General features: G+C 44.6%; 2 protein-coding genes across 2 annotated transcripts; both read right to left on the bottom strand.

Moving 5' to 3' along the window:
- Positions 1 to 568: 568 nt before the first annotated feature.
- LOC131465719 (mucin-5AC-like) lies at positions 569 to 1840 on the bottom strand (the record flags this gene model as incomplete). The annotated part of the gene is made up of 1 exon (XM_058638588.1): positions 569 to 1840. A coding segment is annotated over exon 1 (1272 nt), but the record flags the coding sequence as incomplete, so codon positions are not given.
- Positions 1841 to 13922: 12082 nt separating this feature from the next.
- On the bottom strand, positions 13923 to 17939 carry LOC131465718 (mucin-2-like; the record flags this gene model as incomplete). The annotated part of the gene is made up of 4 exons (XM_058638587.1): positions 13923 to 14954; positions 15399 to 16082; positions 16593 to 17078; positions 17412 to 17939. Coding segments are annotated over 4 exons (2730 nt in total), but the record flags the coding sequence as incomplete, so codon positions are not given.
- Positions 17940 to 21594: the final 3655 nt, after the last annotated feature.

Here is a 21594-nt window from a genome sequence, read left to right as displayed (position 1 = left end):
GTGCCTTGTCACTGCAGATTTGGTATTTATGCTGCCACATTGTGGATTGCTAATTGTGGTTGCAGATGATGTACCTTACATAAGCAGCCATGTAAAAGACGTGTCTGAAAGTGTCTGTCTACTGACTAATCTTTTTGGCATATCTCCTATCTCCAAACCAGCTTATAATCAGATATGGGATAAAGAGATCTTCCATAACACCCAGTAGTGAACTTAAGGCTGCATGATATCACTTGCTACCAGGTGTAAACAGTCATGTCACCAAAAGGTGGCCATCTGCCTCGACCAGGTGGGGTTAAAGGAAAATGGGGGACAGAGGAGAGGTGGGGGACAGAAAGCGGGGAGAGAAAGGAGCAGTAGTATTTGTGGTTGGAGCAGTAGTTATTGTAGTTGGTGCAGTAGTTGTAGTTGTTGGTGCAGTAGTAGTTGAGGTTGGGGCAGTAGTTGTAGATGGAGCAGTAGTAGTTGTGCTTGAAGCAGTAGTTGTGGTTGGAGCAGTAGTTGTAGTGGTTGGTGCAGTAGTTATTGTAGTTGGAGCAGTAGTAGGTGTGGTTGCAGCAGTAGTTGTAGTTGTTGCTGCAGTAGTTGTGGTTGGAACAGTAGTGGTTGTAGTTGGGGCAGTAGTTGAATTGGTTGGTGCAGTAGTTGTTGTTGGAGCAACAGTTGTAGTTGGAGCAGTAGTTTGTGTGGTTGGGGCAGTAGTAGTTGTGGTTGGAGCAGTTGTAGTTGATGCAGTAGTCGTTGTAGTTGGAGCAGTAGTTGTTGTGGTTGGGGCAGGAGTTATTGTAGTTGGAGCAGTAGTAGTTGTGGTTGCAGCAGTAGTTGTAGTAGTTGCTGCAGTAGTTGTGGTTGGAGAAGTAGTTGTTGTGGATGGGGCAGTAGTTGTAGTTGGAGCAGTAGTTGTTGTGGTTGGGGCAGTAGTTGTAGTGGTTGAGGCAGTAGTTGTTGTGGTTGGGGCAGAAGTAGTTGTGTCTAGAGCAGTTGTGGTTGTGGTTAGGTCCGTAGTAGTTGTGGTTGGAGTAGTAGTTGTAGTTGGAGCAGTAGTTGTAGTGGTTGGTGCAGTAGTTGTGGTTGGAGCAGTAGTTGTAGATGGAGCAGTAGTTGTGGTTGGAGCAGTTGTAGTTGATGCAGTAATCATTGTAGTTGGAGCAGTAGTAGTTGTGCTTGAAGCAGTAGTTGTTGTGGTTGGAGCAGTAGTTGTTGTGGCTGGAGCAGTAGTTATAGTGGTTGGTGCAGTATTTATTGTAGTTGGAGCAGTAGTAGTTGTGGTTGCAGCAGTAGCTGTAGTGGCTGCTGCAGTAGTTGTGGTTGGAGCAGTAGTTGTAGTTGGGGCCGTAGTTGTAGTGGTTGGTGCGGTAGTTGTGGTTGGAGCAGTAGTAGTTGTGGTTGGGGCAGTAGTTGTAGATGGAGCAGTAGTAGTTGTGGTTGAAGCAGAAGTTGTAGTGGTTGGTGCAGTAGTTGTTCTGGCTGGAGCAGTAGTTGTTGTGGTTGGAGCAGTATTTGTAGTGTTTGCTGCAGTATTTGTAGTGTTTGCTGCAGTAGTTGTTGTGGTTGGAGCAGTAGTAGTTGTGGTTGCAGCAGTTGTAGTTGATGCAGTAGTTGTTGTAGTTTGAGCAGTAGTTGTAGTGGTTGGTGCAGTAGTTGTAGTGGTTGTTGTGGTTGGAGAAGTAGTAGTTGTGGTTGGAGCAGTACTTGTGGTTGGAGTGTTTGTGGTTGGAGCTGTAGTTGTTGCTGTGAGAGTATTACATAGATTTGTTCCACAACAGGCAGGTCCACTGCTTACACTGCCAACATCTTGCATAAAAGGGAGTGTCCCCAGGCTGGCAGATGCTGCACACATGTTTGTAGATGCACAACCAAAGGCAGGAGAAGTCATGGCACCATCTGACACTGAAGATGAAAAATCATTTCCAATTTGTTTAACACTTAATGTATCTTCTGTGGAATTAATTGCCTTGGTGTTTCAACCTCTATTTATTTTATTTATTCATTTATTTAGTTTAAAACTCCAACAATCAATCAGTCTATATTCTGAACACACACGCACGCACACATGTCTGTGTGTTTAGTATGTATATTGTATATATTTCAGTATAGATATTGGAAATTTCGGTGAAAGAAACATAGCAGCCACAAACTTAAGAAAAACAGTCAAACTAATTTCAACCGTGACATTTGAGTATGGGAACACAGCTAAATTGATGCCAAAATGCCAAAATAAGTAAAAGATATAAGAAGATGACTCACGGCTTGCTTGAAAGCAGCGATCCTCTGTTCCAGTACATGTGATTGAAGTGGTGCATAGAGAGGTGGCAGGGTCACATACATAACACAGTAAGCTGTTGGGTGATGGAGTAGTGGGGACTGAAACAGAAAATAATGACATTATGTTTATGACAAATTGAGAACATTATCTCTCTCCTTATCATTAGCATTAAATGTGATAATCATCTACCTGTACTTACAAGATAGATTGGCTGAGTTGCAGTTATCTGAGTCGCAGCACGTAGCAGATGCAAGTGCACTTGAAACACCCAAGTTAACAGAAAATGTCTGGGAGCCTGTGAGTGGACACAGGGAGGACGATGCACATGCTTTGAAGATTTGGGTTCCAGGAGTTCCAGATGAAACCGCTGCAGAGTCAAAATGCAGTTTGTTAATTATATTATTCAAAGCCCACTTGTTTGTCAATGAGTAGTAACAAATGAATGTGTTGGAAAAAAGTACCTGTAATGGCAGCAGTTATACACATTGTCTCTGTGTCACATGTCAGTGGCATTGCGCTTGTACAATCGTCATCTGTGCAAATCTGACACACAAGTCCTCCAGCTGTAAAGTGAAGAGAAATATGGATGAGTGCATTCAAAATCTAAAGTGTAGGGTCTTCAACTTTACATTAGGTTAGGTCTCAAAACATTTAAGTTCAAAGACAGAAGTGTATTGCATTCATTTAAAATCATTTTAAAAAAGCTATTTTTTTCTAAATTAATTAGATAATTTTTCCTGATTTTTTTTCCTGGCTCTGAATTCCTGAGATTTTATTTTGCGCTGAGAAGCTTTCGTTTCCTCAATTGACATTGGCATTGGGACATTCTCATGTCTGTACGTAATATTCATGGTATTGTTATTAGTTTGTTGACTTTATGCATTTACCATAGGACTTTGTGGTTGTTCAGACAGAAAGAAAAGGAGCTGCTTCATCATGACGTACACTCTCAGTAAATACTGTGGACTAGTCTGTCTTGATGCTGATTATCACAGACACTCTTTATATACTGTACAGGTGTTGAATATATTTTTAACACATGCATGTCTAAAAGATTCAGGTACTGGGTGTGTTCTTGTTTCTGAGATTATTCATAGCGTCAGTCCCTCTTTTGTCTCAGTCACACATCAAGTCAATTCCTCCCACCATTCAAATTTGTCAGTGTTTACTTGTGTTAGTATTGCGCACACAGAAACCTTTAAAAAAACAATATAATATTAAACGTCACTAAAAGATATTAAGACAACACATATTTGTAGAGGTAAAAACATGGGAAGTTATAGATGTGAGACTCAAATGGAAAACTTGAGTTACTGTAATGATAACAAATAGACCTTTTAAAGTATCTATAGAACTAAAACTTTGTATAACACACCACAGGGATTTAGTCTTTATATTTTCCTAATTTTACTTCTTAAATAATAACTCACAAAATCAAATATATTTTTTTAGCAGTGTAAATTCTAACAGGGCGATTTACCTGTTGATGATAACTTATAAAAGAATGTCCTTTTCACATGTCACGCTGTTTATAGCATTGGAATTTTGTAAACCTGCCAAACCTGCTTTTAATTCAACAGCAATGAGAAAAAAAAAATTATGATAGAAAACAATAATACCACTCAAGATGAAATTCATGTTACTGACTGGAGTTGATTTTGATCCAGATCTGGTGATTTTTTTTCGTCTGTAAATCAGTTGGAAACACTGAGATTAGATTAGATTAGTTTAAATTAGATCCAGAAATGCATTGCAGATAGTAACACAAGAACTATATTGTTACTTCAATACAAATTGTTGAGCTGAACTGTCACATGTGAAACGCAGTGTTCACTGACAATGATTGTTGACACAATATTTGGTCTTTCATACAGCCTCGATACATGAAGAAGTGGACCTAAATTACCTTACTTAGTGGACGTTATAGCTAATACAGTATACACAGCTGGCTTAGGTCTGCCTTGGACTAATTTGTAGTTATGCTGCTATAGGATTTTTATAGTCAGAGGACAGGTAACATGCCATGCCTCTCCCCCTCTCAAACTCATTATTTTATGAAATCCTGATGTGATTTTTTTTCTTTGGAATCTGGGTGCCTTATCACTGCAGATTTGGTATTTATGCGGCCACATTGGAATTGTTAATTGTGGTTGCAGATGATGTATCTTAAAATATGCAGCCTGTACACGAGCAGCCATGTAAAAGACGTGTCTGAAGTTTCTGTCTGCTGACCAATCTTTTTAGCATAATATCTCTTCAAATAGTCCCAACCAGCAGGATAAAGAGGTCTTCCATAACATCCCGTATTTAAATTAAGGCTACATGATATCTGTACATACACTTGCTACCAGGTGTAAACAGTCATGTCACCAAAAGGGGGCAGTGAGATGCTTGCTCATTAATTTATTGTCAACAGCTTTATCCTCCACAGGAGGCTGGCACGGCGCAGGAGCCAATCCCAGCAGACATAGGGCAAAAGGCAGAGTACACCCTGGACAGTTAGCCATACTCATTACACTCACACACACAAGCGCGCACAGGGAGAACATCCAAACTCCACACAGAAAGGTCATGAACTCAGACCCTTTTGCTATAAGGCAACAGCGCTGGCCACTAGCCACCATGTGACCCAGATGCTTGCTCATGATCAAATAATAGATTCTTTTAAATGTTGTCTGCCAATCCCCTATGCTATTTTTACATATATATACATATACATATACATATACATATACATATATATATGTATGTATGTATGTAAAAATAGCATAGGTCATATATATACATATACACTTCTTTCCTGTTGTTGTGCTGATGTTATTGTTATTTCTGTTCAGTCAAGATATGAATCACTCTCTTTTGTTGTAAAGGCACATGTAATTAAGTAAAGCCATGAATCATGAACCAGTTTAGAAAGAAAACGACATTGAACCTCTCTGTGAATCTTGCACTAGGTGTGGCAGCTTAAGTTATAATACAAACCCAGTTTTCATGAAATGAATGGGCAGAATTCAGGGATGAGTTGATAAACCAGAAAGTCAACTACTACTGCACCAACCACAACTACTACCATAACTAAAATTCATAATTTCTGAATTGACTTTGAACTTTGTTCAACAGAAACAAAAACAAAGAAAAAAAGAGTCCATTGTATTGACTGAAAAACTATATTTTGTCAAACAGAAACAGAACAAATTCAGAATTGCATTCCTCGGTCATACAGAGAAAATATGTTTATTTTCTGTTCATAATCTTTACATCTTTAGGGAATTAAAGATACTAAAATAAAAGGCTTGATCTGATCAAATGTCCATGGTTGTCTAAAAGGGAAATCATTTTATTTTATTTAACTACAGTATGAATAGAATAGGGCCACACGGTGCTGTAGTGGTTAGCACTCTCGCCTTGCAGCGAGAAGACCCGGGTTCGGAACAAGGGCCTTTCTGCATGGAGTTTGCATGTTCTCCCCGTGTGTGCGTGGGTTCTCTCCGGGTTCTCCGGCTTCCTCCCACAGTCCAAAAACATGCAATGTGGGGATTAGGTAAATTGGACACTCTAAATTGACCATAGGAGTGAGTGTGAGAGTGAATGGTTGTTTGTCTCTATCTGTGTGTGGCCCTGCGATGGACTGGCGAACTGTCCAGGGTGTACCCCGCCTATCGCCCGATGTAGCTGAGATTGGCAGAGGATAAAAGCGGTAGATGATGACTGACTGATGAATAAGAATATGATATTTATTATCTTGCAAGTATTCCAAAACCATGCTATTATTTAGTTTTTTTGCAATTACACAATGGAAATGCATGATTTGTATTCATCAATAGGTCATGCAATACCTTTTATATCTGGTAACATTTTGGATCTAACACAAACTCAAACGTAAGGAGCAGTATGTCACATTAACATATTGTGATCATTTTGTGATCTAATACCATGGTGCTGTACATGAGCTTCTTCTGGTGGAAAATCAGATGTTTTACTGTATATACCATGGTATGTGATCGGAGTAGAGCTGAGGAATTTTGACCAGAGTGCATAGAAAATGAAACAAATAACCAAAAAATAATGATAATTAGTCACCTCATGTCTTGCCTCATTTTAATCAAATTTCACTATACCAGTGTGGGAAGTATATGTGAGGAGGATAATGAGAGAGCAAATTATCTTATTGGGAATAAATTTGCGTCCTGTGAAAATACCTGTACCTGACTTTGCTCAGCCTATTTACAACATTGTATTTTAATGTTGGTGATAATGGTGTTACTTCAAGAGCTCATTATTTTCTCTGGTGTTACTTGGTACAAAATGTTTGAGAACCACTGATTTAATGCAACATACATGAGAACTTTTTTTTTTTTTTTTTTTTTAACATTCATAAAGATTCATTAAGGTATAACTTACGTGTCCTGTAATTGAATATGCATTTAGACTGCAGTATAGCGAATACAAGATTCATCATTAAATAGTTTATTTGATTTTACATTCAGAATTTTTTATGTGTTTTTTTTTTTTAATTTCATCAACATTTTAGAAATAAAATCACAGTTGCAACAGTTTTCGGTATCTTCTTCTTCTTCTTCTTTTCCTTTCGGCTGCTCCCTTCAGGGGTCGCCACAGCGAATCAACCTCCTCCATCTCACCCTGTTCTCAGTATCCCCCTCTCTCACACCAACTAACTTCATGTCCTCTTTCACTACATCCATAAACCTTCTCTTTGGTCTTACTTTAGACCTCCTGACTGGCAGTTCCAACCCCAGCATCCTTCTACCAATATACTCACTATCCCTCCTCTGTACATGACCAAACTCATTCTGGCCTCTCTGACCTTATCTCCAAAACATCTAACATGTGCTGTTCCTCTGATTGACTAATTCCTGATCCTATCCATCTTCGTCACTCCCAAAACCTCAACATCTTCATCTCTGCTACCTCCAGCTCTGCTTCATGTTTCTTCACCTCTTTTCCACAATCTCCACTGCTCTGGACTGTTGACCCTAAATACTTAAAATCCTCCACCTTCTTTATCTCCACTCCCTGTAGCCTCATGGTTCCACTTGGGTTCCTCTCATTCACACACATATATTCTGTCTTGCTGCGACTAACCTTCATTCCTCTCCTTTCTAGAGCATATCTCCACCTCTTGAGCTTTTCCTCCACCTGGTCCCTGCTCTCACCACAGATCACAATGTCATCTGCAAACATCATAGTCCATGGAGATTCCTGTCTAACCTCATCTGTCAGTCTGTCCATCACCACCGCAAACAAGAAGGGACTCAGAGCCGAACCCTGATGTAGTCCCACCTCCACCTTGAACTTCTCTGTCACACCTACAGCACACCTCACCGCTGTGTCACAGTTGGCATACATGTCCTGCACCAGTCTAACGTACTTCTCTGCCACTCCAGACTTCCTCATACAGTACCATAGTTCCTCTCTCGGCACCCTGTCATAGGCTTTTTCCAGATCTAAAAAGGCACAATGCAGCTCCCTCTGACCTTCTCTTTATTTCTCTACCAGCATTCTTAAAGCAAATTCTGCATCTGTAGTACCCTTTCTAGGCATGAAACCATACTGTTGCTCACAAATGCTGACTTCTGCTCTCAGTCTAGTTTCCACTACTCTACTACCTCATTCAATGGCTCATCAACTTTATTCCTCTATAGTTACTGCAATCCTGAACATCTCCCTTATTCTAAAAAATGGGCACCATCACACTTCTTCTCCATTCCTCAGGCATCCCCTCACTCTCTAAGATCCTGTTGAATAGTCTAACTTTACTGCCTCCTCTCCTAGACACTTCCATACCTCCACAGGTATATCATCAGGACCAGCTGCCTTTCCATTCTTCATCCTCTTCAGTGCCCCCCCCCCCCCCCCCTTACTTCATCTTTACTAATCTCTGCTACTTCATGGTTCACAGTAGTCAACTCTTCTACCCTTTGCTCTCTTTAATTTTCCTCATTCAGTAGCTCTTCAAAGTTCTCTTTCCATCTTCCCATTACTTCTGTGGCACCTGTCAACACGTCCCTCTTTATCCTTAATCACCCGAACCTGCTGGACGTCTTTCCCATCTCTATCTCTCTGTTTTGCCAACCTGTATAAATCATTCTCTCCCTCCTTACTTTCCAAACAAGCATACAAGTCATCATACGCCCTTTGTTTGGCCTTTGCCACCTCTACCTTTACCTTTATTTCCCTGTACTGTACTCCTGTCATCTCTCTTCAGTCTCCTTAGTGTCCCACTTTTTCTTTGCTAACCTCTTTCTCTTTATATACTCCTGCACTTCCCCATTCCACCACCAAGTCTCCTTATCTACTTTCCTTCCAGACGACACACCAAGTACTCTCCAACCTGTCTCCCTGATTACATTAGCTGTAGTTGTCCAGTCATCTGGGAGCTCTCCCTGACCACCCAGATTCTTTCTCAACTCCTCCCTGAAAGCCACAGAACAGTCCTCTCTTTTCAGCTTCCACCACTTTGTCCTTTGTTCTGCCTTTGTCCTCTTCGTCTTCCTTGTCACCAGATTCATCCTGCAAACCACCATCCGATGCTGACTTGCTACACTCTCACCCACCACTACTTTGCACTGATCTCCTTCAGATTACATCGTCTACACAAGTTGTAGTCTACCTGTGTTCTCCTACCTCCACTCGTATAAGTTTGTACTCCACTTGTAAGTCTTTACATTCAGAATTTTTTATGTTTTTTTTTAATTTCGTCAACATTTTAGAAATAAAATCACAGTTACAACAGTTTTCGGTATACTGTATAGTAAATATTACAGATGAACAACATGAGGAAACTTAGAGAAAGAGCAGCTCATTTACAGTTATTGGTTGATTTCAATGATGTGTTGTTGTTGGTGAGACTTTTTTTTTAAATTTATTTTAAGAAGAAGTATTCAGCTATAGTACACTCTAATTTTTCAATGAGAGTTATCATAGAATATTTGCTTTTATTTGGTTCCTGGAATAGATAAGGTGCTTCTGCATTGGCTCACTAATCAAAGTAGGAAGACCAGAAGAAAACCTTCATCCATTTATTTCTTTAAATACACAGAATATTAACTTTTACACAATTTGGTAGCTTAAGGATAAGTGAATGCAGCAAACAATAAACAAGAAATACAATATAACCACAATAAATATTTTTTAAATATGTGTATGTAACCTTAAATTAAACTTCTTTAAGTCACTCATATCTGTGCAGGCATTTTCCAATCAAGTATTGGTTTCCTTGTTTCATATTTTCTGTAGTGTAAGTCCTTTCTACTGCAAGCTTTAAAAGTAACAAGGCAAAGTGGCTTAAAAAAATACCAAGAAAGTCAATGAGGTGACTTGAAAGCCATTCATCCATGACAAAGTACTACAATAGTACAAAGAAAACAAGTCCGAACATGAGATGGACCATACCCAGTTTACCACAACAAGCATCACTGGAGGAAGATGTAGTTGGAGCAGCAGTTGTTGTTGTTGAAGGGGCAATAGTCATTGTTGCTGCAGCTGTTGATGTAGTTTCCGCAGCAGGTGTGGTTGTGGGGGCAGTACTTGTTGCAGTTGCTGCAGCAGTTGTTGTGGTTATTGGGGTAGTAGTTGTTGTAGTTGGTGCAGTAGTTGTAGTGGTTGGAGCAGTAGCTGTAGTGGTTGCTGCAGTAATTGTTGTAGTTGGGGCAGTAGTTGTTGTGGTTGGAGCAGTAATAGTGGTTAGAGTAGTTGTAGTTGTTGTTGGAGCAGTAGTTGTAGTGATTGCTGCAGTAGTTGTTGTAGTTGGGGCAGTAGTTGCTGTGGTTGGAGCAGTCGTAGTGGTTGTTGCAGTAGTTGTAGTGGTTGGGGCAGTTCTAGTTGGGACAGTAGTTGTAGTGGTTGGGGCAGTTGTAGTTGGGACAGTAGTTGTAGTGCTTGGTGCAGTTGTTGTGGTTGGAGCAGTAGTTCTGGTTGGAGCAGTAGTTGTTGTGGTTGGAGCAGTTGTACTGGTTGGTGCAGTCATTGTAGTGATTGCTGCAGTAGTTGTTGTGGGTCGAGCAGTAGTTATTGCACTTGCAGCAGAAGTTGATTTGGTTGTTGGGGCAGTAGTTGCTGCAGTTGCAGCAGCAGTTGTTGTGGTTGTTGGGGCAGTAGTTGCTGTAGTTACCTCAGCAGTTGTTGGGGCTGTAGATGTTGCAGTTGCAGCAGCAGTCATGGTTGTGGTTGAAGCAGTGGTTGAAGTGATTTGAGCAGTAGTTGTTGTAGTTGGAGCTATTGCAGTTGTGGTTGGGGCAGTAGTTGTAGTTGTTTGTGCAGCCGTTGTGATTGGAGCAATAGTTGTAGTTGGGGCAGTAGTTGTAGTAGTTGGTACAGTAGTTGTGGTTGGAGCAGTCGTAGTGGTTGGTGCAGTAGTTGTAGTGGTTGGAGCAGTAGTAGTTGTGGTTGGAGCAGTCGTCGTAGTGGTTGGTGCAGTAGTTGTTGTAGTTGTAGTGGTTGCTGCAGTAGTTGTGGTTAGAGCAGTAGTTGTTGTTGGGGTAGTAGTTGCAGTGGTTGGTGCAGTAGTTGTCGTTGGAACAGTAGTAGTTGTGGTTGGAGAAGTAGTAGTTGTGGTTAGTGCAGTGGTTGTTGTAGTTGGGGCAGTGGTTGTTGTAGTTGGGGCAGTAGTTGTAGTTGGGACAGTAGTTGTCGTGGTTGATGCAGTAGTTGTTGTGGTCGATGCAGTAGTTGTGGTTGGAGCAGTAGTTGTTGTGGTAGGAGCAGTGGTAGTTGTGGTTGGGGCAGTAGTTGTTGTGGTTGGTGCAGTAGTTGTGGTTGGGGCAGTAGTTCTTGTGGTTGGTGTAGTAGTTGTTGTGGTCGGTGCAGTAGTTGTGGTTGGAGCAGTAGTTGTGGTAGGGACAGTAGTTGTTGTGATCGTTGCAGTAATTGTGGTTATAGCAGTAGTTGTGGTTGGAGTAGTAGTTGTTATGGTTGGTGCAGTAGTAGTGGTTAGAGCAGTAGTTGTTGTTGGGGTAGTAGATGCAGTGGTTGGTGCAGTAGTTGTCGTTGGAACAGTAGTAGTTGTGGTTGGAGAAGTAGTAGTTGTGGTTGGTGCAGTGGTTGTAGTGGTTGGTGCAGTAGTTGTTGTAGTTGAAGTAGTAGTTGTAGTGGTTGCTGCAGTAGTTGTGGTTAGAGCAGTAGTTGTTGTTGGGGTAGTAGTTGCAGTGGTTGGTGCAGTAGTTGTCGTTGGAACAGTAGTAGTTGTGGTTGGAGAAGTAGTAGTTGTGGTTGGAGAAGTAGTGGTTGTGGTTGGTGCAGTGGTTGTTGTAGTTGGGGCAGTGGTTGTTGTAGTTGGGGCAGTAGTTGTAGTTGGGACAGTAGTTGTCGTGGTTGATGCAGTAGTTGTTGTGGTCGATGCAGTAGTTGTGGTAGGGGCAGTAGTTGGTGCAGTAGTTGTTGTGGTTGGTGCAGTAGTTGTTGTGGTTGGGGCAGTAGTTGTCGTGGTTGGTGTAGTAGTTGTTGTGGTCGGTGCAGTAGTTGTGGTTGGAGCAGTAGTTGTGTTAGGGACAGTAGTTGTTGTGGTCGGTGCAGTAGTTGTGGTTGTAGCAGTAGTTGAGGTTGGAGTAGTAGTTGTTGTGGTTGGTGCAGTAGTAGTTGTGGTTGGGGAAGTAGTTGTCGTGGTTGATGCAGTAGTTGTTGTGGTCAGTGCAGTAGTTGTGGTTGGAGCAGTAGTTGTGGCTGGAGCAGTAGTTGTGGTTGGAGCAGTAGTAGTTGTGGTTGGGGCAGTAGTTGTTGTGATTGGAGCAGTAGTTGTTGTGGTTGGAGCAGTAGTAGTTGTGGTTGGGGCAGTAGTTGTTGTGGTTGGGGCAGTAGTTGTTGTGATTGGAGCAGTAGTAGTTGTCGTTGGAACAGTAGTAGATGTGGTTGGAGAAGTAGTAGTTGTGGTTGGTGCAGTGGTTGTTGTAGTTGGGGCAGTGGTTGTTGTAGTTGGGGCAGTAGTTGTTGTGGTCGGTGCAGTAGTTGTGGTTGGGACAGTAGTTGTCGTGGTTGATGCAGTAGTTGTTGTGGTCGGTGCAGTAGTTGTGGTTGGAGCAGTAGTTGTGGTAGGGACAGTAGTTGTTGTGGTCGGTGCAGTAGTTGTGGTTGTAGCAGTAGTTGTGGTTGGAGTAGTAGTTGTTGTGGTTGGTGCAGTAGTAGTTGTAGTTGGGGAAGTAGTTGTTGTGATTGGAGCAGTAGTAGTTGTGGTTGGGACAGTAGTTGTCGTGGTTGGTGCAGTAGTAGTTGTGGTTGGTGCAGTAGTTGTGGTGGTTGGAGCAGTAGTTGTTGTAGTTGGAGCAGTTGTGGATGAGGAAGTAGTTGTTGTGGTTGGGGCAGTAGTTGTGGTTGGTGCAGTAGTAGTTAAAGTTGGGGCAGTAGTTGTAGTTGATGCAGTAGTTGTTATGATTGGAGCAGTAGTAGTTGTGGTTGGGACAGTAGTTGTCGTGGTTGGTGCAGTAGTAGTTGTGGTTGGTGCAGTAGTTGTGGTGGTTGGAGCAGTAGTTGTTGTAGTTGGAGCAGTTGTGGATGAGGAAGTAGTTGTGGTTGGGGAAGTAGTTGTTGTGGTTTGGACAGTAGTTGTGGTTGGTGCAGTTGTAGTTGGGGGAGTAGTTGTGATTTGAGCAGTAGTTGTGGTTAGTGCAGTAGTTGTCGTTGGAACAGTAGTAGTTGTGGTTGGAGCAGTAGTAGTTGTGGTCGGTGCAGTGGTTGTTGTAGTTGGGGCAGTGGTTGTTGTAGTTTGGGCAGTAGTTGTAGTGGTTGGAGCAGTTGTTGTAGTGGTTGGTGCAGTAGTAGTTGTAGTTGTTGTGGTTGGAGCAGTAGTAGTTGTGGTTGGGGCAGTAGAAGTTGTGGTTGGGGCAGTAGTTGTTGTGGTTGGTGCAGGAGTAGTTGTAGTTGGGGCAGTAGTTGTTGTGATTGGAGCAGTAGTAGTTGTGGTTGGGGCAGTAGTTGTGGTTGGTGCAGTACTAGTTGTGGTTGGGGCAGTAGTTGTCGTGGTTGGGGCAGTAGTTGTGGTTGGAGCAGTAGTTGTGGTTGGGACAGTAGTTGTTGTGGTCGGTGCAGTTGTTGTGGTTGTTGCAGTAGTTGTTGTGGTTGGGGCAGTAGTTGTTGTGGTTGGGGCAGTAGTTGTGGTTGGAGCAGTAGTAGTTGTGGTTGGGGTAGTAGTTGTTGTGGTTTGAGCAGTAGTAGTGGTTGGAGCAGTAGTTGTCGTGGTTGATGCAGTAGTTGTTGTGGTCGGTGCAGTAGTTGTGGTTGGAGCAGTAGTTGTGGTTGGAGCAGTAGTTGTTGTGGTTGGTGCAGTGGTTGTAGTGGTTGGTGCAGTAGTTGTTGTAGTTGAAGTAGTAGTTGTAGTGGTTGCTGCAGTAGTTGTGGTTAGAGCAGTAGTTGTTGTTGGGGTAGTAGTTGCAGTGGTTGGTGCAGTAGTTGTCGTTGGAACAGTAGTAGTTGTGGTTGGAGAAGTAGTAGTTGTGGTTGGAGAAGTAGTGGTTGTGGTTGGTGCAGTGGTTGTTGTAGTTGGGGCAGTGGTTGTTGTAGTTGGGGCAGTAGTTGTCGTGGTTGATGCAGTAGTTGTTGTGGTCGGTGCAGTAGTTGGGGTTGGAGCAGTAGTTGTGGTTGGAGCAGTAGTTGTTGTGGTTGGAGCAGTGGTAGTTGTGGTTGGTGCAGTAGTTGTGGTGGTTGGAGCAGTAGTTGTGGTTGGTGCAGTAGTTGTGGTTGTTGCAGTAGTTGTTGTGGTTGGGGCAGTAGTTGTTGTGGTTGGGGCAGTAGTTGTGGATGGTGCAGTTGTAGTTGGGGCAGTAGTTGTGATTGGAGCAGTAGTTGTAGTGGTTAGTGCAGTAGTTGTCGTTGGAACAGTAGTAGTTGTGGTTGGAGCAGTAGTAGTTGTGGTTGGTGCAGTGGTTGTTGTAGTTGGGGCAGTGGTTGTTGTAGTTTGGGCAGTAGTTGTAGTGGTTGGAGCAGTCGCTGTAGTGGTTGGTGCAGTAGTAGTTGTAGTTGTTGTGGTTGGAGCAGTAGTTGTGTTAGGGACAGTAGTTGTTGTGGTCGGTGCAGTAGTTGTGGTTGTAGCAGTAGTTGAGGTTGGAGTAGTAGTTGTTGTGGTTGGTGCAGTAGTAGTTGTGGTTGGGGAAGTAGTTGTCGTGGTTGATGCAGTAGTTGTTGTGGTCAGTGCAGTAGTTGTGGTTGGAGCAGTAGTTGTGGCTGGAGCAGTAGTTGTGGTTGGAGCAGTAGTAGTTGTGGTTGGGGCAGTAGTTGTTGTGATTGGAGCAGTAGTTGTTGTGGTTGGAGCAGTAGTAGTTGTGGTTGGGGCAGTAGTTGTTGTGGTTGGGGCAGTAGTTGTTGTGATTGGAGCAGTAGTAGTTGTCGTTGGAACAGTAGTAGATGTGGTTGGAGAAGTAGTAGTTGTGGTTGGTGCAGTGGTTGTTGTAGTTGGGGCAGTGGTTGTTGTAGTTGGGGCAGTAGTTGTTGTGGTCGGTGCAGTAGTTGTGGTTGGGACAGTAGTTGTCGTGGTTGATGCAGTAGTTGTTGTGGTCGGTGCAGTAGTTGTGGTTGGAGCAGTAGTTGTGGTAGGGACAGTAGTTGTTGTGGTCGGTGCAGTAGTTGTGGTTGTAGCAGTAGTTGTGGTTGGAGTAGTAGTTGTTGTGGTTGGTGCAGTAGTAGTTGTAGTTGGGGAAGTAGTTGTTGTGATTGGAGCAGTAGTAGTTGTGGTTGGGACAGTAGTTGTCGTGGTTGGTGCAGTAGTAGTTGTGGTTGGTGCAGTAGTTGTGGTGGTTGGAGCAGTAGTTGTTGTAGTTGGAGCAGTTGTGGATGAGGAAGTAGTTGTTGTGGTTGGGGCAGTAGTTGTGGTTGGTGCAGTAGTAGTTAAAGTTGGGGCAGTAGTTGTAGTTGATGCAGTAGTTGTTATGATTGGAGCAGTAGTAGTTATGGTTGGGACAGTAGTTGTCGTGGTTGGTGCAGTAGTAGTTGTGGTTGGTGCAGTAGTTGTGGTGGTTGGAGCAGTAGTTGTTGTAGTTGGAGCAGTTGTGGATGAGGAAGTAGTTGTGGTTGGGGAAGTAGTTGTTGTGGTTTGGACAGTAGTTGTGGTTGGTGCAGTTGTAGTTGGGGGAGTAGTTGTGATTTGAGCAGTAGTTGTGGTTAGTGCAGTAGTTGTCGTTGGAACAGTAGTAGTTGTGGTTGGAGCAGTAGTAGTTGTGGTCGGTGCAGTGGTTGTTGTAGTTGGGGCAGTGGTTGTTGTAGTTTGGGCAGTAGTTGTAGTGGTTGGAGCAGTTGTTGTAGTGGTTGGTGCAGTAGTAGTTGTAGTTGTTGTGGTTGGAGCAGTAGTAGTTGTGGTTGGGGCAGTAGAAGTTGTGGTTGGGGCAGTAGTTGTTGTGGTTGGTGCAGGAGTAGTTGTAGTTGGGGCAGTAGTTGTTGTGATTGGAGCAGTAGTAGTTGTGGTTGGGGCAGTAGTTGTTGTGGTTGGTGCAGTACTAGTTGTGGTTGGGGCAGTAGTTGTCGTGGTTGGGGCAGTAGTTGTGGTTGGAGCAGTAGTTGTGGTTGGGACAGTAGTTGTTGTGGTCGGTGCAGTTGTTGTGGTTGTTGCAGTAGTTGTTGTGGTTGGGGCAGTAGTTGTTGTGGTTGGGGCAGTAGTTGTGGTTGGAGCAGTAGTAGTTGTGGTTGGGGTAGTAGTTGTTGTGGTTTGAGCAGTAGTAGTGGTTGGAGCAGTAGTTGTCGTGGTTGATGCAGTAGTTGTTGTGGTCGGTGCAGTAGTTGTGGTTGGAGCAGTAGTTGTGGTTGGAGCAGTAGTTGTTGTGGTTGGTGCAGTGGTTGTAGTGGTTGGTGCAGTAGTTGTTGTAGTTGAAGTAGTAGTTGTAGTGGTTGCTGCAGTAGTTGTGGTTAGAGCAGTAGTTGTTGTTGGGGTAGTAGTTGCAGTGGTTGGTGCAGTAGTTGTCGTTGGAACAGTAGTAGTTGTGGTTGGAGAAGTAGTAGTTGTGGTTGGAGAAGTAGTGGTTGTGGTTGGTGCAGTGGTTGTTGTAGTTGGGGCAGTGGTTGTTGTAGTTGGGGCAGTAGTTGTCGTGGTTGATGCAGTAGTTGTTGTGGTCGGTGCAGTAGTTGTGGTTGGAGCAGTAGTTGTGGTTGGAGCAGTAGTTGTTGTGGTTGGAGCAGTGGTAGTTGTGGTTGGTGCAGTAGTTGTGGTGGTTGGAGCAGTAGTTGTGGTTGGTGCAGTAGTTGTGGTTGTTGCAGTAGTTGTTGTGGTTGGGGCAGTAGTTGTTGTGGTTGGGGCAGTAGTTGTGGATGGTGCAGTTGTAGTTGGGGCAGTAGTTGTTGTGATTGGAGCAGTAGTTGTAGTGGTTAGTGCAGTAGTTGTCGTTGGAACAGTAGTAGTTGTGGTTGGAGCAGTAGTAGTTGTGGTTGGTGCAGTGGTTGTTGTAGTTGGGGCAGTGGTTGTTGTAGTTTGGGCAGTAGTTGTAGTGGTTGGAGCAGTCGCTGTAGTGGTTGGTGCAGTAGTAGTTGTAGTTGTTGTGGTTGGAGCAGTAGTAGTTGTGGTTGGGGCAGTAGTAGTTGTGGTTGGGGCAGTAGTTGTTGTGGTTGGGGCAGTAGTTGTTGTGGTTGGTGCAGGAGTAGTTGTAGTTGGGGCCGTAGTTGTTGTGATTGGAGCAGTAGTAGTTGTGGTTGGGGCAGTAGTTGTTGTGGTCGGTGCAGTACTAGTTGTGGTTGGGGCAGTAGTTGTCGTGGTTGGGGCAGTAGTTGTCATGGTTGGTGTAGTAGTTGTTGTGGTCGGTGCAGTAGTTGTGGTTGGAGCAGTGGTTGTGGTTGGGACAGTAGTTGTTGTGGTCGGTGCAGTAGTTGTGGTTGGAGCAGTAATTGTTGTGGTTGATGCAGTAGTTGTTGTGGTCGGTGCAGTAGTTGTGGTTGGAGCAGTAGTTGTGGTTGGGACAGTAGTTGTTGTGGTCGGTGCAGTAGTTGTGGTTGGAGCAGTAGTTGTCGTGGTTGATGCAGTAGTTGTTGTGGTCGGTGCAGTTGTTGTGGTTTGAGCAGTAGTAGTGGTTGGAGCAGTAGTTGTCGTGGTTGATGCAGTAGTTGTTGTGGTCGGTGCAGTAGTTGTGGTTGGAGCAGTAGTTGTGGTTGGAGCAGTAGTTGTTGTGGTTGGAGCATTGGTAGTTGTGGTTGGGGCAGTAGTTGTTGTGGTTGGTGCAGTAGTAGTTGTGGTTGGGGCAGTAGTAGTTGTGGTTGGTGCAGTAGTTGTGGTGGTTGGTGCAGTAGTTGGGGTTGTTGCAGTAGTTGTTGTGGTTGGGGCAGTAGTTGTTGTGGTTGGGGCAGTAGTTGTTGTGGTTGGGGGAATAGTTGTGGTTGGAGCAGTAGTTGTTGTGGTTGGTGCAGTGGTTGTAGTGGTTGGTGCAGTAGTTGTTGTAGTTGAAGTAGTAGTTGTAGTGGTTGCTGCAGTAGTTGTGGTTAGAGCAGTAGTTGTTGTTGGGGTAGTAGTTGCAGTGGTTGGTGCAGTAGTTGTCGTTGGAACAGTAGTAGTTGTGGTTGGAGAAGTAGTAGTTGTGGTTGGAGAAGTAGTGGTTGTGGTTGGTGCAGTGGTTGTTGTAGTTGGGGCAGTGGTTGTTGTAGTTGGGGCAGTAGTTGTCGTGGTTGATGCAGTAGTTGTTGTGGTCGGTGCAGTAGTTGTGGTTGGAGCAGTAGTTGTGGTTGGAGCAGTAGTTGTTGTGGTTGGAGCAGTGGTAGTTGTGGTTGGTGCAGTAGTTGTGGTGGTTGGAGCAGTAGTTGTGGTTGGTGCAGTAGTTGTGGTTGTTGCAGTAGTTGTTGTGGTTGGGGCAGTAGTTGTTGTGGTTGGGGCAGTAGTTGTGGATGGTGCAGTTGTAGTTGGGGCAGTAGATGTTGTGATTGGAGCAGTAGTTGTAGTGGTTAGTGCAGTAGTTGTCGTTGGAACAGTAGTAGTTGTGGTTGGAGCAGTAGTAGTTGTGGTTGGTGCAGTGGTTGTTGTAGTTGGGGCAGTGGTTGTTGTAGTTTGGGCAGTAGTTGTAGTGGTTGGAGCAGTCGTTGTAGTGGTTGGTGCAGTAGTAGTTGTAGTTGGGGCAGTAGTTGTTGTGGTTGGGGCAGTAGTTGTTGTGGTCGGTGCAGTAGTAGTTGTGGTTGGGGCAGTAGTTGTCGTGGTTGGTGTAGTAGTTGTTGTGGTTGGTACAGTAGTTGTGGTTGGAGCAGTAGTTGTGGTTGGAGCAGTAGTTGTTGTGGTAGGAGCAGTGGTAGTTGTGGTTGGGGCAGTTGTTGTTGTGGTTGGTGCAGTAGTAGTTGTGGTTGGGGCTGTAGTTGTTATAGTTGGGGCAGTAGTTGTTGTGGTTGGTGCAGTAGTTGTGGTTGGGACAGTAGTTGTCGTGGTTGATGCAGTAGTTGTTGTGGTCGATGCAGTAGTGGTTGGGGCAGTAGTTGTTGTGGTTGGTGCAGTAGTTGTTGTGGTTGGGGCAGTAGTTGTCATGGTTGGTGTAGTAGTTGTTGTGGTCGGTGCAGTAGTTGTGGTTGGAGCAGTAGTTGTGGTAGGGACAGTAGTTGTTGTGGTCGGTGCAGTAGTTGTGGTTGGAGCAGTAGTTGTGGCTGGAGTAGTAGTTGTTGAGGTTGAAGCAGTAGTAGTTGTAGTTGGGGCAGTAGTTGTTGTGATTGGAGCAGTAGTAGTTGTGGTTGGAGCAGTAGTAGTTGTGGTTTGGGCAGTAGTTGTCGTGGTTGGGGCAGTAGTTGTCGTGGTTGGTGCAGTAGAAGTTGTGGTTGGTGCAGTAGTTGTGGTGGTTGGAGCAGTAGTTGTAGTTAGAGCAGTTGTGGATGGGGCAGTAGTTGTTGTGGTTGGGGCAGTAGTTGTTGTGGTTGCGACAGTAGTTGTCGTGGTTGGTGCAGTAGTTGTTGTGGTCGGTGCAGTAGTAGTTGTGGTTGGTGCAGTAGTAGTTATAGTTGGGGCAGTAGTTGTGGTTGGGACAGTAGTTGTGGTCGGTGCAGTAGTTGTGGTTGGGACAGTAGTTGTCGTGGTTGATGCAGTAGTTGTTGTGGTCGATGCAGTAGTGGTTGGGGCAGTAGTTGTTGTGGTTGGTGCAGTAGTTGTTGTGGTTGGGGCAGTAGTTGTCATGGTTGGTGTAGTAGTTGTTGTGGTCGGTGCAGTAGTTGTGGTTGGAGCAGTAGTTGTGGTAGGGACAGTAGTTGTTGTGGTCGGTGCAGTAGTTGTGGTTGGAGCAGTAGTTGTGGCTGGAGTAGTAGTTGTTGAGGTTGAAGCAGTAGTAGTTGTAGTTGGGGCAGTAGTTGTTGTGATTGGAGCAGTAGTAGTTGTGGTTGGGGCAGTAGTTGTGGTCGGTGCAGTAGTAGTTGTGGTTTGGGCAGTAGTTGTCGTGGTTGGGGCAGTAGTTGTCGTGGTTGGTGCAGTAGAAGTTGTGGTTGGTGCAGTAGTTGTGGTGGTTGGAGCAGTAGTTGTAGTTAGAGCAGTTGTGGATGGGGCAGTAGTTGTTGTGGTTGGGGCAGTAGTTGTTGTGGTTGCGACAGAAGTTGTCGTGGTTGGTGCAGTAGTTGTTGTGGTCGGTGCAGTAGTAGTTGTGGTTGGTGCAGTAGTTGTCGTGGTTGGTGCAGTAGTAGTTGTGGTTGGTGCAGTAGTTGTGGTGGTTGGAGCAGTAGTTGTGGTTGGTGCAGTAGTTGTGGTTGTTGCAGTAGTTGTTGTGGTTGGGGCAGTAGTTGTTGTGGTTGGGGCAGTAGTTGTGGTTGGTGCAGTTGTAGTTGGGGGAGTAGTTGTTGTGATTTGAGCAGTAGTTGTAGTGGTTAGTGCAGTAGTTGTCGTTGGAACAGTAGTAGTTGTGGTTGGAGCAGTAGTAGTTGTGGTTGGTGCAGTGGTTGTTGTAGTTGGGGCAGTGGTTGTTGTAGTTTGGGCAGTAGTTGTAGTGGTTGGAGCAGTCGTTGTAGTGGTTGGTGCAGTAGTAGTTGTAGTTGTTGTGGTTGGAGCAGTAGTAGTTGTGGTTGGGGCAGTAGTAGTTGTGGATGGGGCAGTAGTTGTTGTGGTTGGGGCAGTAGTTGTTGTGGTTGGTGCAGGAGTAGTTGTAGTTGGGGCCGTAGTTGTTGTGATTGGAGCAGTAGTAGTTGTGGTTGGGGCAGTAGTTGTTGTGGTCGGTGCAGTACTAGTTGTGGTTGGGGCAGTAGTTGTCGTGGTTGGGGCAGTAGTTGTCATGGTTGGTGTAGTAGTTGTTGTGGTCGGTGCAGTAGTTGTGGTTGGAGCAGTGGTTGTGGTTGGGACAGTAGTTGTTGTGGTCGGTGCAGTAGTTGTGGTTGGAGCAGTAATTGTTGTGGTTGATGCAGTAGTTGTTGTGGTTGGAGCAGTAGTTGTGGTTGGGACAGTAGTTGTTGTGGTCGGTGCAGTAGTTGTGGTTGGAGCAATAGTTGTCGTGGTTGATGCAGTAGTTGTTGTGGTCGGTGCAGTTGTTGTGGTTTGAGCAGTAGAAGTGGTTGGAGCAGTAGTTGTCGTGGTTGATGCAGTAGTTGTTGTGGTCGGTGCAGTAGTTGTGGTTGGAGCAGTAGTTGTGGTTGGAGCAGTAGTTGTTGTGGTTGGAGCATTGGTAGTTGTGGTTGGGGCAGTAGTTGTTGTGGTTGGTGCAGTAGTAGTTGTGGTTGGGGCAGTAGTAGTTGTGGTTGGTGCAGTAGTTGTGGTGGTTGGAGCAGTAGTTGTGGTTGGTGCAGTAGTTGTGGTTGTTGCAGTAGTTGTTGTGGTTGGGGCAGTAGTTGTTGTGGTTGGGGCAGTAGTTGTTGTGGTTGGGGCAGTAGTTGTGGTTGGAGCAGTAGTAGTTGTGGTTGGGGCAGTAGTTGTTGTGGTTTGAGCAGTAGTAGTGGTTGGAGCAGTAGTTGTCGTGGTTGATGCAGTAGTTGTTGTGGTCGGTGCAGTAGTTGTGGTTGGAGCAGTAGTTGTGGTTGGAGCAGTAGTTGTTGTGGTTGGAGCAGTGGTAGTTGTGGTTGGGGCAGTAGTAGTTGTGGTTGGGGCAGTAGTTGTTGTGGTTTGAGCAGTAGTAGTGGTTGGAGCAGTAGTTGTCGTGGTTGATGCAGTAGTTGTTGTGGTCGGTGCAGTAGTTGTGGTTGGAGCAGTAGTTGTTGTGGTTGGAGCAGTGGTAGTTGTGGTTGGGGCAGTAGTTGTTGTGGTTGGTGCAGTAGTAGTTGTGGTTGGGGCAATAGTAGTTGTGGTTGGAGCAGTAGTAGTTGTAGTTGGTGCAGTGGTTGTTGTAGTTGAGGCAGTGGTTGTTGTAGTTTGGGCAGTAGTTGTAGTGATTGGAGCAGTCGTTGTAGTGGTTGGTGCAGTAGTAGTTGTAGTTGTTGTGGTTGGGGCAGTAGTTGTTGTGGTTGGTGCCATAGTAGTTGTAGTTGGGGCAGTAGTT

This window comes from Solea solea, chromosome 9 (genome assembly GCF_958295425.1).
Source record: "Solea solea chromosome 9, fSolSol10.1, whole genome shotgun sequence".
NCBI classification, from domain to species: Eukaryota; Metazoa; Chordata; class Actinopteri; order Pleuronectiformes; family Soleidae; genus Solea; species Solea solea.
This window is presented reverse-complemented; position numbering and strand designations above follow the sequence as displayed.